A 14,061-nucleotide genomic window follows, 5' to 3' on the forward strand; every position below is an offset into this window, starting at 1 on the left:
GAGTAGAGAAACAACAAAATTTCTTTGCTTCATATCTATATACTTCCCCGTTTTCTACATATTGCCTTTGTGGACAAGACTGGCTAGATAGACTACACTAACTGAGTTTTAATACTTCCATAGGGTGCTCTACGTGCTCTGCACTACCAGTTACTTGTCGAAGCAGATTTTGTACGGCATCCACCCACTTCTGTTTACTAGTCCTGTTCTCACATTCAAACTCTATTAGTCCTTGAGCTGTTCTCAGACCAAAATAGCATCTCTCTTCAGCACAATCCCTTTCATGCCCTGGCCATGCTGGAACCTCATCATATACACAATAAACAACACCTGCTCATTATATTTATTGTCAGAATAATCCGAAGCCTCCAATTCTGCAGGCTAAATAAAATGCTCGAATGCTAAGAATATGAAGTGAACCTAGAACTTACTCTTTTTCTTCTTTGAAAGTGCACCTCCGATGTGTTTGCTCTTAAGCTTTACTATGACCTGAGATGTTTTGAATTGCATTAGAACCCACGGTCTATCAGAGTGAAATGTGATATTTATTGTTTCAGTTCCTTACCTGTGACTTCTTGTTGATGTATACCGACACTCTTTTCCAATGTAAGGTCCCTGCAACATGAATGCAATGCATCATCTTATCATTGCTCTATTCGTGGGAGCTTTCTATTGCATTTAGAAACTCCTTTGATGTGATCAAAGGTAAATAATGATCGCAGTGAGAACACCATACCTTTTCTTGTGCGTTTGAGCAGCTCACCTTCCTTGCACCAGATATCTGGGCTCCCAAAGTGGCCCTTTTCATAAGGGATGACTGCTGAATTGTTCCTTGCTTCTCTTTGCACTCTCAATTTCAATGCTGAAGCTCCTCGTAATGCTGATGGATCAAAATCAGTAAGCAGTCAAGAACAAAATGATAGCAGAACAGCCTTAAAAGGTGCTATCTTAGGAATGAGATGCAACTCCAAACCTGTTGCTGCTGCTGCTGTGAAAGTCGTCAGATCACCAGGGGTTCTAACATCTACTGCAGAACCAACAGCAGAGGCCAAGTGCTCATGGCTGGCTCCTGCTAGATTTGCAATCTCTATGCAATGAGATGCGAGTAGCTGGGTTGCAGAGGCCATGGCTGCATTCATCTTTGAGTTTTGATTCTCTGAGCTTGTGCGTGCAGCCACAGCAGCAATTGCTGCAGCTACTCCAGCTACTGACACCGCAGCATGGATGCGAGCTTTCTCCGCTCGAACCTTCTCTTTCTTCGTTGCTTTGAACCAGTTGGGCTCCTTGTGGTGGAACCATTTCTCAAATGTTGCATGGTGTGTGATGATTGAGTTTAAAGCAGTGCATGGCTGCAGAGTCATCATAATGCATCGGAGGTGATCAGAGAATGGAAAATCATTCTTAAGAAGCTCCTAAGGGTAAAATTAGCACATAGAACATGACCGTTGATGTCAAATGGGAATCGTTGGCCATAAACACATTCTGAATTCATGGACGTGCATGTTGTATTTTGCCTATCTTAACACCTTCCTACTTGCCTAACGAAAGCACTAGGCCAATTCTCAAGTTGGTCATCCCAATAATTTCTAAGATGCCCCAATAAAAGCTTTTATCAGCAAAGAAAAGTTCTAAATTTGGTTCTTTGTTTGGTTTTGGGAGTTATACTCGAAATAAATTATAATTATTCCATAGCAGATTTTTTCAATAATCAGTAAATTATCTGAAACTTTAAACATATGACTACATCAGTATGATTGAAAGGGTGAGAATATCGTCACAAAATAGTATGCAATGATAATTTGGACCGTGTGCTATATCTTATCTACAAGTTTAAAAGAAATATAGAACAAATGAAATTCTTTAGAAATAAATGGAGAAATTTGTTGGTATGATCACTATCCAGTAATCAAACTAACATAAAACACGGTCATCATCGTGTCACGTTCCAGTGTCTCAAAGGAATGCAAGGTTAGTATTTCTATCCACAGAGTAATCATGGCAATCTGGATGGTCCTAAAACATGCAACATGCTGGCCCGTCGCACTGGTGGTCCTCTCCCAACAACCGCTCCCACACTCTTACAAGGTTCATCATCCACACCTGTTTCCAACAATATCATTTTAACTAGCAGCAAACGCAACGACGAAAAGGTCAAGGATTTCACCTAATCCGACGGACAATTCTTGATGTCCAAACAATATAACCAACAACTACGTCGATTGATCTGAATCAAGTAAACAGAAAATGTTTCCAACGGTCTCTCAACGGCTAGAAAATTGGAAACTAACTCTGGTTAATAGAAGCCATGGAAGACCAGCTTACTCTGTGCTGAGTTTGAGCAGCAGCAGCAGTGAGAACGAAGTTCTCCGGGATCATCATGTCCGGTAGGCGATCAACGACGAAGTTCCTCTTCTTGTTGCCGGCGAGGAGCGCCTTGGAGATCTCCGAGGCCGACACGCTCCACGACCTCGACAAGAACTCCATCGGCTCCCTCGGCGTCTGCGGTGGAGGAATGGCCGGCATCTTCACCACCTCCACCTCCTCATCCCCTCCCAACCCATTCTCCAGAGTTGGCAAATCCCCCCTCTTCGTCCTCCCCAATAAGGAACTCATCTCCATCCCTTCTATGGTGCTAATATTGTAGGCTGCTCTCCTCCTCCCTTAAAATTTTTAACTCAGCACTTGGAATGCTTCTAGTGTTGGCTATTTATAGCGAGGGAGGCCACACAGAGCACAAGGAAGACAGGGGGTGGACAAGTCCTCTGCTCTCCCCTTTCTTTTAAGCGTTGGTTTCCTACCCTCCTATAACTGTTCCTAGTAGTCCCTGTCCCCGTCCCTATGCGCTGGACCGAACTCATTGTGGGGTCACCGGAGTGGAGGCAGTGTTTTAAATCTCAAAATTTCGAGCCAATCGAATTCCCAAGGGTCCGCCAGGTGGTGTACACCTCCCTTCATCTGGAGAAAAAGGAAAAAAAAAAAAAAAAAGAGAGAAAGAAAACCAAGGGTCCAAGTAGATTGTCCCAGATGGCTTAATTCGAGAGTGATCATAAATATAATACGTAGTATATAATTAAAAATATTATAATATCAAATAAGTATAATGCAATTGAAAATAAATAGAAAAAATATTGAGTTTTTTCCTCTGACTCTTTGCAAATATTGCTTATTGTATTTTTATTCTTTGAATTCACTATTTACATACACACATACATACATACATATACATATATATATATATACACACACACATATGCATATGCATATACAGGAAAATTCATCTTATTTTTGCTGGGTAAATTTTTAGATAATAGTGTGAACAAATAACCATATGTATTTGTAAATAATGATTTTTGGAGGATTATCTACAGTGTAACTAAAAATGTTCATAAGAATAATTCTCAAGGATATCAACAAGTCAATTTCTTTTTTCTTTTTATTTTTTTGTTACACGAGACAAATCAATCATGCCCTCACTGCAGTATTTAATCAGATTCTCACCCATCCTAGCTAATTAAATCGAATTAGTGATCCACCTAAAAACTCAATCGAATTATTGAACTAGATAACTTTAGGGTTGGATTGGGCTACCTAAGTGATCCAGTTTTTTTTTTTTTTTGGTGGAAAAGGTGGCAGAAGTGCCACTGTGTCATCTATTGAAGAAAGCCACCAAGCATCCGGTCGGTAGACATCCATTAGTAATTTATTCAAACAGCGAATGGAGGAGTGCAAGGAACCAGCGTTCGTTTCTCCTTTATTATTATTGCCCTTTGGGTCTTTGGAGTAATATAAAAACCTGGGCGACATGCGATCCTGGTAAGCCGGCGTGAGCTCGTGCATTGCTGCGCGATTCCCTGCAACTTTTGCTTGCTTGCGGAGATTAATTTGTCGGTATGATGGTGGATGGAGGGAGGGTGGGGATTGTTGTCGATGGATTATTTTAGTGTCACGTTACAAGTGGCGACGACACGTCGCTTTTGAGGGCTTTGTTTTTTTGTCTGGTGTTGGTAATGGAATGAAACATTCGGTGGGGAAGCGAATTTGGCTGGTGATGGTTACTTTGTTCATGTTTACATCGAACTTTTGAGGTCATGTGTTTGTGGTGCAAGAGGAGATAGATTCTGCCTGGAAAATTATCTATAACTTGGCTCTGTTTTGATGAATGGTTGAGCTATTTTTGGATCATTTGTGATGGATGGGAGGCTGGGAGCTTTATACTTTGCAAAGGCCAAGGAAAGAATAAATGAGGAGGTGATTGATGACGGACATGCAAGTGCTTCCCACTTGCAACTTCCAGTGTTACAGAAATATATTCTCAAGATGTGTTTTTTTTTTTTTCAAGGTATTCTAGATAAATTAGGCTTTGAGATCAATGAAATATTCACTATGTTAAGGTCGCATGCCCAGAGTGTGCAGATCTTCCCCCACGTGAGGTATTGTTCACTTCGGAACGGCACGTGTCCGCTACAGGGATCACTTCGAACGTCGTCCCTCACGATTTTGCCCCACAAAAGGCACCTCACGTGGGAAGAGGAAACCCGCATTCTTAAGCAGTAGACATTCTCGACTGTGGTCGATATGGGACTTTCGAGGCTCGGCCTCCCGATGCCCAACCCACATCACAGCCCCCCCAGTCGAGTGTGGCTGCTGCCAATTGGGGACTAAGCTCAACCCACATCACAGTCCTCGCCTAGGTGGGACTGCTGCGAATTGGGGACGGGTTCCCCTATCTGACGCGTCAATGTTGAGGTCGCGTGCTCAGAGCGTGCAGACCTTCTCCCACGTGAGGTATTATCCGCTTCGGGATGACGCGTGCCCGCTATAGGGATCACTTCGAACGCCGTTCCTCACGATTTTGCCCTACAAAAGATGCCTCACGTGGAAAGAGGAAACCTACATTTTTAAGCTGCAGATGCTCTCGATTGTGATCGATATGGAACTTTCGAGACTCAGCCTCTCGATGTCCAATCCACATCACGCTATATTCTGTCTCCTCATCTTTTTCAAATGAGAGTTCCCACAATTGCAAGTTGGCCACAAACAGCAGCCTCCACCATCTAAATATCGACTAAAATACTTGGCTGGAGCTGGAAATCAACTATTTGATTAGTCGAAAGTGGTGAAGATAGGTAATCACCATATTCTCTCCCTCTCCTAATGCGCACACGCGAGCGTGAACATTTAAACGCGCATGCTTTCAATTGCTCATCATTCTTGCATCACATCACCTTAATCAGCCACATATAAGAGCACTTGCTAACAGTGAGGTTTATGGACGTGGCATGAACGTGACATCAAAAGGATCCAAGTTGAGGTTTCTCTTTTCGAGACTTTACAAGTGGACAATTAACAGTAGAAGTAGGTTGGCTCCACTGGTAAACAACATACTAGTTTTCTCTGGCCATGACTCATGAGCACGCATATAGTTTGTCCCGTTATAAGAAGCATAGTTTCAATACAATTTTTAGATTCATTACGGGCAATGTTTCAATACAATCAATACAAATTTTAATGCAGCTGTAGATAAGTTTGATGCTTTTACAGCCAAATAGGCTCCCTACTCTCTACAGCATATTTGAGCCAAAATAGACACATCTAATCTTGTAAGTGCTTGGATAGAAATCTAATAATTATGAACGCTGCTCTAATTTCATATGATGTAGATGCGCGCAAATGATTTGCAGAAAATACCTAAGTCTAAACCTAGGACCTCGGTGGAGAACTAGAGTCAAACTTCCCATCTAGCTTAAGCATTATATATATATATATACTTTAAGATCATGTACAACAAAGCAAGAAACATCATCATCAAAGTTTGGACGGGCGTGACTCCTAAGCTCCTATGGGCCATCCACTAATATGGCAGGTATTTGATTGGGTGGACGGCTCACTTGCATGCCTCCTCTCCCTATAGGCCTAACAAAAGACAAACTTGCAAGCTTGCATTAGTTTATTAACCCTGTTTATTATGGCTCAGACTTTATAACTCGATTCATTGCTTTTCAAAAGGAAAAGCTTGACATCTGCTTCACTCTTTTCCCTTCCTTGTGGAGAAGTGATGAGTAACCTTATTGGTTTCCTACTGCCAGAATCTCCGGTTTTTCATGGACTTTCTTTAGTTTTTTCAGCTATGAAACATTTTTGAAATCTTCTGAAACTTGGGAAAAAGATTAAACGGTTAAAAGACAAGAGGAAGAAACGTTCAGCATGAGGCCAGATTGTCGACATTCCGACAGCTCTAGTGAGTGCTGTGATAGGAAATGGCAGGCCGTTCTTTTCAGTCCTCGCTTCCTAAGGCTGTGTGACGCCGCCTGCTGGACGGGGCGGATTGGAATTCGGAAACTGGACGGTTTGCAGGGCCAGCTGGTTTTCCTAACGGATATTTCCCTTTCCCACCGCAACAAAGGGAAAAAACAAAAAAAAAGAGGAGAAAAGCTTGGAAGAACACTAGCCTAGCAAAAAGCAGCAAGGGTACAGGCCACTTCCCAATGAGTTACACGTGGTCTCATCTTTTGTCACAACATTTTAGAAAGCCGGAAGAACATTTTATCACATCATTAAATATTATTATTGTGTACGTGGATGGACATATGTGGTTCACCTAATGACCTGCTTGGATGCACCCAATTATAGATACAGAAAATTCTGAAGCAATCCTCTTTCAAATTTTCATTGATCAGTATAATGATAATCTAATATATATATATATAAAAACAGGGATCTTTCCATAGATAGAAAAAATTTTAAAACAATTCTCTTTCAAATTTTCATTGATCAGTATAATAATAATCTAATATATATATATATATATATATATATATATATATATATATATATATATATAATCAAAGGCCTCTCGATAGAGAGGCCTCCGTTTGCCGTGTGGGTGCCGGGGGAGAGAGGAGGGAGCCACGTGGTAAAAAAAAAAAAAAATTGTCAAACGTATCGTAAGAGAGAAAGACAGAGAGATCGATTCGCAGAAACTTCTACGAGTTCATCGCCGTCGGAGGAGGGGACACCGGAGTTAGGCAACGGCCGTCGGTGATTTGAGAGCATGCATAGTGATAGAGGGAGATCGGTTCGCGGAAGCTTCTGCGAGTTCACCGCCGTCAGAGGAGGAGGGGGTGCCAGAGTGGGGCAGCGGCCATCATTCATCGATCCATCGTTCCCGACCGCTGTCGGAGGAGAAGGAGACAGAGAGATCAGCTCGCAGAAGCTTCTGTGAGTTTATTGCCGTCGGAGGAGGAGGGGGTGCCATCGGAGGAGGGGGGCGTCAGAGTGGGACAGCGGCTGTCGTTCATCGATCCGTCGTTCTGGTTGTCGGAGGAGGAGAAAGAGACAGAGAGAGATCAGCTCGCGGAAGCTTCTGCGAGTTCACCACCATCAGAGGAGGAGGGGGCGCCAGAGTGGGGCAGGAGCCGTCGTTCATCGATCCGTCACCTCAGCCACTGTTGGAGGAGAAGGAGATGAAGTAGACGATAAGACAGAGGGAATAGAGAGCACGGTCGATGGCTTCGCCATCCATCCCCCTCGACAACTTCAACAAGGACGTGAGCTCCTCTCCATCTCTCTCTCCTCTCCCAAGTCCTGGATCGATCAAGTCCGCTAGGAGCTCCGTGCTCCCATCCAAAGTCCAACATCGCCTCCATCTCCATCTGGATGAAAAACCTCGACAATACCACCAACGAGGAGAAGTTTCGCCTCATCCCTAGGTGGAGCTGGCGAGGGAGGTGCTAACGCTGATGCCAGTAGTGGCGCTGGGGAGGTGGGCGGGGCTGGCGGTGGCAGCGACGGTGGCGGAGGTATTTAGGGAAGGAAGGGGAAGGGGGTTGGGTTGGGGAGAGAAAGGAGGTTAGGGAGAAGAAGGACCGGTGGAGGGCTTTCCTGTTATGGGTGAGAATATGAGTGGAGGATAGGAGGAGTTGGGTGGAGGTTAGGAGGAAGAAGGAGAAGAATGTGAAAAAAAAATGATGGACATTATTGAGAGAGAGGAGAGGCTGCGTTCTATTTTTCTTCGCTATCAGAGGAAGAGAGAGGAGGGAGAAGAGTAGGATTTTAGGGAAAGAAGCTGGAATGCTTTATTTGAAAATTTTATTTATTTTTTTAATTTAAGATTTAGTAATAATTTATAATTCAAAGTTTAAATAAATAGAAAAAAATATAGGTTAAACTATATTTATCGATTATTTTATAAAAAAAAATATATTTTAGAGAGTGGAAGACTAAAAAAATGATTATTGTGAGATTAGTGAATAACCTATGAATTTGTAAAAAAAAAGAGCATTTAAGAGAGATTAGAAAGGTTTTCTAAGTTTGTATCACTTTTGCTTGTCTTCCCACTTGGCCGCTGGATCTCCACATTTTTAGCTTTGAACCTAAGGGCAAAAAAAAATATTAATTAGGATTATCCTCATGGGTCAAGTACTACAGTCATGCATATAAATATAAATACAATATGACTACTGCCTACCTCCTACTACTACTTAACCATCCATTCTTAAATGCATACAAAACGGACACAAACTACTGATCTCAGACATATATAGATCATCATTGTCTCTTAGTTATTTTGGATGAAATTCTGGGTTACTGAGACTAAGAAATTATTAATAATTCAACTATCAGAAAATTTATCTCTATATTTTCTCTGAAGTAAATCTTTAATGATGACTGAAAATTTAATAAAATAAAAAATTATATAATAATAAAATATATATTATTTTTATTAATACGACTATGAAGAAAAGAGATGCATGTGAGATGCAAATAAGTAGTCATACTAAGCTTAATGATGAGGATTTCGGAACAATTGATGCTGAAAATATTGATTCAAGTGATGATTTTTCTGACAGTAAAAGATGGAAATGATTATGGTACTTTTTATTATTATGTTATTTAAATATTTTGAGTTTATATTTTAATTTTAAATATTTAATATTATATACGATGTCTTTTATATTATATTAGATTTTTAATTTATAAAAATATTATTTGAAGAAACAAACTACTTACTTCAAATATGTATAGACCTTCGTTGTCTCTTAATCATTCTGAATGAAATTCTGAGCTACTGGAACTAAGAAGTTATTAACAATTCAACTATCAGAAAATTTGTCTCTACCTTTTCTCTGAAGTAAGTCTTTAATGATGACTAAAAATTCAATAAAATAAAAAATTATATAATAATAAAATATATATTATTTTTATTGATAGACTACGAAGAAAAGAGATAAATGAGGAATGCAAATAAGTGGTCATACTCTACTTAATGATGAGGATTCTGAAACAATTGATGCTGAAAATATTGATTCAAAGAATGATTTCTCTGTCAGTAAAAGATAAAAATGATTATATTAATTTTTATTATTATATTATTTAAATATTTTAAATTTATATTTTAATTTAAAATATTTGATATTATCTATGATATTTTTTATATTATGTTGAATTTTAATTTATAAAAATATTATTTGAAGAAATAAATATTAATCGTGCATCGCATGGGTTCTAAGCTAATGATAGTTATTATTTGTGGAGAGTCATGTAATTGATATTATTTGAAAATAAAAATTATATTCTAAGATTTAAATTTAAATTTTTATATTTAAATAATATTATTTTAATATATAATGGTGGAGACTGTATTCAAAGCCATTGTGAAATCATAATGGTTACCAATTTAAAGGATAGCTAGAAGCCAAAAGAGTAAGGATTTATAGGAGGCCAGAATCCCACAATCCTGTTACTAGAGTGCCACTCTTTTCGGTGAGCTTTTATGTTTCAATTTTTATTTGTGCATGCGGGAGTACAAGGCTGTTGTCCTGCAAAGAACCATCTAAATTGCAATTTGGAATAACCAACATTTTAACTTGGACACCTTGATTGTGGTGATTAAAAAAATACATATTTGAAAATTCATCCAGTGAGTATATTTGTTTTCAAATTGGAGGATGGCATGTACCAGTTTATCTTTTTAATCTCAAGCATTATCTTTTTTTTTTTTTCTTTTTCAGAGAAAAGTTATGGGGTAGATCCATAAGTGGCCGTACATGGACTGCAACGCTGGGCCAAAGCCTTTCATGCCCAAACATCATCGCAGCTATCCTGCATCTTTCGTGCCACGCTTGCCGGCCAAAGTTTCTCCTGCATCCCGACGCACAATCCCCCAAGCAGTCCAACCTAAAACATTAATTTCTTGGGTACAGCAGTTACGTATTTGAATCCAGAACCCTGCAAATGAATATGGGCTATACCCTGCAAATGCTACAGCGGACCTTAATTTCTAACCCAAAGTAAAACTGACCTCGATATAAAATAGAGTTCTTATGTCGGGTTATTGCGGTCCCACTAGGGGCTAGTAGAGTCGTAATAGCTTAATCACATAAAAGGTACAACAATAAAATTCTTGTATCAATGCAGACTGAACCCCTTATGATTTGTTTTCTTGAAGCACTTGGGTAAAATTTAAACTAAGTTGGACTGACCATCTTTGCCCTTTTTGTGACTGGTACCTACAACCAGGACCATAATCTCTACGGAATATCCATCTTGGCCCACTTGACCTTGGGGCTCCAGGAGGTCCGGGCACAACTCACTAATGGCCCGCCTGCCCGCTCGGCCCCGTGCATTTCACGGCAGTTACCGACGTCGCGACCCATCGTAGAAACCGTACGTCAGGGGATCGAAAACCGCCAACAACGGCTCCCAACGTCCTTCCCCGGACGGTCCCCAATCCCTATAAAGCACCACCAACCGTGTTCCTTCATCTATTTCCACACATCTATCTTTCTATCCACTTCCTCCTTCCCTGGCTGACCACCCTGAAACAAAGTAACAGAGAAATGGCTTCCTCTGTCCGAAGTCAGTTCCAGCAGTCCATCTCTCTCCCCGCCCTCCGCGCCTATCTCGCCGAGTTCATCTCCACCTTTTTCTTCGTCTTCGCCGCCGTTGGCTCCGCCATCTCTGCCCGTCAGTTTCCCTCTCTCTCGCTCTTCCCCCTCTGTCTCTCAATGGCTTTATTCTGTTTCTGAACTCCATTTCTCTGTTTGCAGGTATGCTAACTCCGGACGTGACATCAGAGGCGTCGTCTCTGGTGGCGACGGCGGTGGCGCAGGGCTTCGCACTCTTTGCAGCGGTGTACATTGCCTCCGACGCCTCCGGCGGTCACGTCAACCCCGCCGTCACCTTCGGTCTCGCCGTCGCCGGCCACGTCAGCGTCCCCACCGCTATCTTCTACTGGATCTCTCAGTTGGTGGGCGCCACCCTCGCCTGCCTCGTCCTCCGTGTCGCCTCCGCCGGCCAGGTCAGCAAGCAGTCAAATTAAGTTTGCATTTTTTGCAATGAATTTGGGAAAAAAAAATCTCTTTTTTGTCTTTTATGAAAATGAAAAAAAGAAAAGAATTCGACGATAAGAGATGGACTCAAATGCCTTTCCGGCAGGCGGTACCGACGACCGGAATAGCGACGCAGATGACGGGGTTCGGAGGGGCAATTCTGGAAGGCGTGACGACGTTCGCGCTGGTGTACACGGTATACGTGGCGTCCGACCAGAGGGGGAGTGGACTGAGAGGGGGTTCGGCGGTGGGGCCCCTCGCGGTTGGGATGGTCGCAGGTGCGTGCGTCCTGGCCACCGGCTCGCTCACGGGCGGGTCCATGAATCCGGCCCGGTCATTCGGACCGGCCGTCGTCAGCGGGGACTTCAAGAACCAAGGGGTGTACTGGGTGGGCCCTCTGATCGGTGCGGCCCTGGCTGCGCTAGTCCACCAGAATCTCGTGTACCCGCCTCTCTCCTCTGCCTCCGATTCCCGGCATGGAGAAGCCATGGTTGTTTGAGAGGGTGGTTCTTGTTTTCTTGTAGTTGGTTTGACATGTAACTGTAATTTCCCACCAAGTTTCTTTTGTTTAATCAAATGAACATTGCTTCAGTTTTGATACTAATGTCAGTTTCAAGCACTGGAGCAGTTTTTAAATGCGAACGGATCTGTGGTGCTTGTATGGATTATTACTGCAAGATTGTTCTGGCGGGATCAGTAGTTGGTTCATATGAACTCCATTCGGTGGCGCACTATGCCAATCACACATCTTGGTTCATATTTCTTCACGTAGCGTCTGGTGCACCTAGTGCAAGATATAATTTCTCAATCAAATCATATTTACACGAATACATTTCGCATGGCCCACGTTATATACTCTTGTTTGTACTCGGCCAAGTAGGCCTTCAACGAGCCCTATACATCATGAAACCGGAAGTGTGAATTCTGGAGCTTCAGCAGTCCTGCAGGGAAATAAAGAATTTGATTGATACTTGGGACCAAAACCATGCCCCCGCGGAAGCACCCAACCAAGCCATCGGCGATCTGGGTCAGACTCTCGACTCCCTCATTTCGACCTATCTCGCCGCAGTTTAGATTAAGACAACCCATGGGTTGTTCGCAAGGTCTGCTTTGGAAAATGTTGGGTGCTAGTTATCCCACCTTGCCATTATGATGCAAGTGTTACCCGGGGCGGTTTCTTGATAGGAACATGACCTGGATCTCGGCCAACCGTCTGAATTTTGTTTTAATTAACGTCAGATCATCTTTTAGTCATTAACCCACGATTAGACATTGTAACGTTAAACAATAAGTATATGAGATGGCTTAATCCTATCTAACATCACTGTTTGCCAGACGGCCTATATTTCAAGTGGTCCATCAACCTAATGGCCTGTCCCCGCAGACATCAGTTTGCCGTTGAGATTTTAGACTGGAAGATTTGATGCATCTATTGCACATATGAATATTCGAATTTTGCTTCACTATGAACATTTAACCACCACATAGGATTCTAATACTATGACTAAAGCTGTGAACATAATAATCTTTGGGAGATCTGATGACGTTCTTGGATCACTAATCATTTTACCATCGTATCTTATATCCCAGACAAGCTTAATTCATAATTTGCCACATATAGTCAAATAAATACTAATACTAAAGATTTCCCTCTTTCACCCGGTCACCCCTCTCCTTTGTAAGCATTATCACCTGTGCAGGTCTTTGCAACTACCAAAACAAAACCGAGGTCCTTCATTGCATTGCTATCTCGTTATTTTGATGGCCCAAAAATTATTTATTGTATATTCTATATGGTAATAGAGGCATAGTTTCTTCAGGCTCCTCTAATATCACAACACGAAACTACTCGATTCTTTTTGAGCATTCATTTGTATGAAGATACTATCACAAAGCTTGCTTTTGCTGATACCTGCGTCAACACAAAAGCATATCTACTGAAAAATATATGTATGTCAAGGAACTCAATTCTTGCTTAACGGAAAACTTCACAAAACTACGCCACGTAAAAATGAGGCTGCATTTTGAATACTTCCTCTCATTAACCATAATCAGTCATAGTTCACATATATTGCATGTTTTCAGGGCTAATATTATTGTAATGCAAATTCCTTCAGTTTTTTTTTTTGGTACATAAATTCCTTCAGTTTTTACTCGCGGAAATACATGTACCAAATAAAGGCTTCTAGCTACAGATTAATATTTCCTTCTACATCATGACATTTATTTGCGCTTCTTGCTCACGTGCCCAGAGCTAGTGATAGACTCCTTGCATGCTGATTTAATCAGAGATGCCTCTCTGTCTGTGCGATTAAAAACCATCTCAGTCCCCACTCTGCTCCTATCTTTTGTCCACGAAGTTGAATTTAAGATGATGATCTCGTTGTGTTACGACCAATCCCCTCGTCGTTTGGTCATCGAAAGCGAGCGCCTGCAAAAGAAGTCCATACTGACCGGAGGTGTCTCCGGCGGAGACTCTCCGACGGTCAAGTCAGGGAAGAGACTAGGCAACAGTAGAAAAGAATCAAAGAGCTCAGCGAGAGAGAGAGCTAGAGAGGAAGAGTTCAGGGGTTTCGAAAAAGAACCTCCTCCAGCATTGTTGCCTTCCCCGTTTTATAGTAGAGCGCGGCGTGATGCCGTCATTAATGGCACAGACAATGAGAGAGTTGTCAAATCGTCGGAGACTGTCAGAGTCGCCGTGGGGCTGTCAAGTCGCCGTGGGACTGTCAAA

At 41.8% G+C, this 14,061-nt stretch overlaps 2 protein-coding genes across 2 annotated transcripts; one reads left to right on the plus strand and one right to left on the minus strand.

Annotated features, from left to right (window-relative positions):
• Nucleotides 1-3: 3 nt before the first annotated feature.
• On the minus strand, nucleotides 4-2,727 carry LOC105043667 (VAN3-binding protein). The gene is made up of 6 exons (XM_010921307.4): nucleotides 2,323-2,727; nucleotides 974-1,349; nucleotides 737-880; nucleotides 566-615; nucleotides 432-489; nucleotides 4-330 (listed from the first exon to the last, which is right to left on the minus strand). The coding sequence occupies exons 1-6, from the start codon at nucleotides 2,617-2,619 to the stop codon at nucleotides 98-100; spliced, it is 1,158 nt and encodes a 385-aa protein (XP_010919609.2). The 5' UTR covers nucleotides 2,620-2,727; the 3' UTR covers nucleotides 4-97.
• Nucleotides 2,728-10,763: 8,036 nt separating this feature from the next.
• LOC105043664 (probable aquaporin TIP5-1) lies at nucleotides 10,764-11,958 on the plus strand. Its single transcript, XM_010921301.4, has 3 exons — nucleotides 10,764-10,965; nucleotides 11,049-11,299; nucleotides 11,437-11,958. Exons 1-3 carry the CDS (start codon nucleotides 10,839-10,841, stop codon nucleotides 11,827-11,829), a joined length of 771 nt encoding a protein of 256 aa, XP_010919603.1. The 5' UTR covers nucleotides 10,764-10,838; the 3' UTR covers nucleotides 11,830-11,958.
• The last annotated feature ends 2,103 nt before the right edge of the window (nucleotides 11,959-14,061 follow it).

Source organism: Elaeis guineensis, chromosome 4 (assembly GCF_000442705.2).
Source record: "Elaeis guineensis isolate ETL-2024a chromosome 4, EG11, whole genome shotgun sequence".
NCBI classification, from domain to species: Eukaryota; Viridiplantae; Streptophyta; class Magnoliopsida; order Arecales; family Arecaceae; genus Elaeis; species Elaeis guineensis.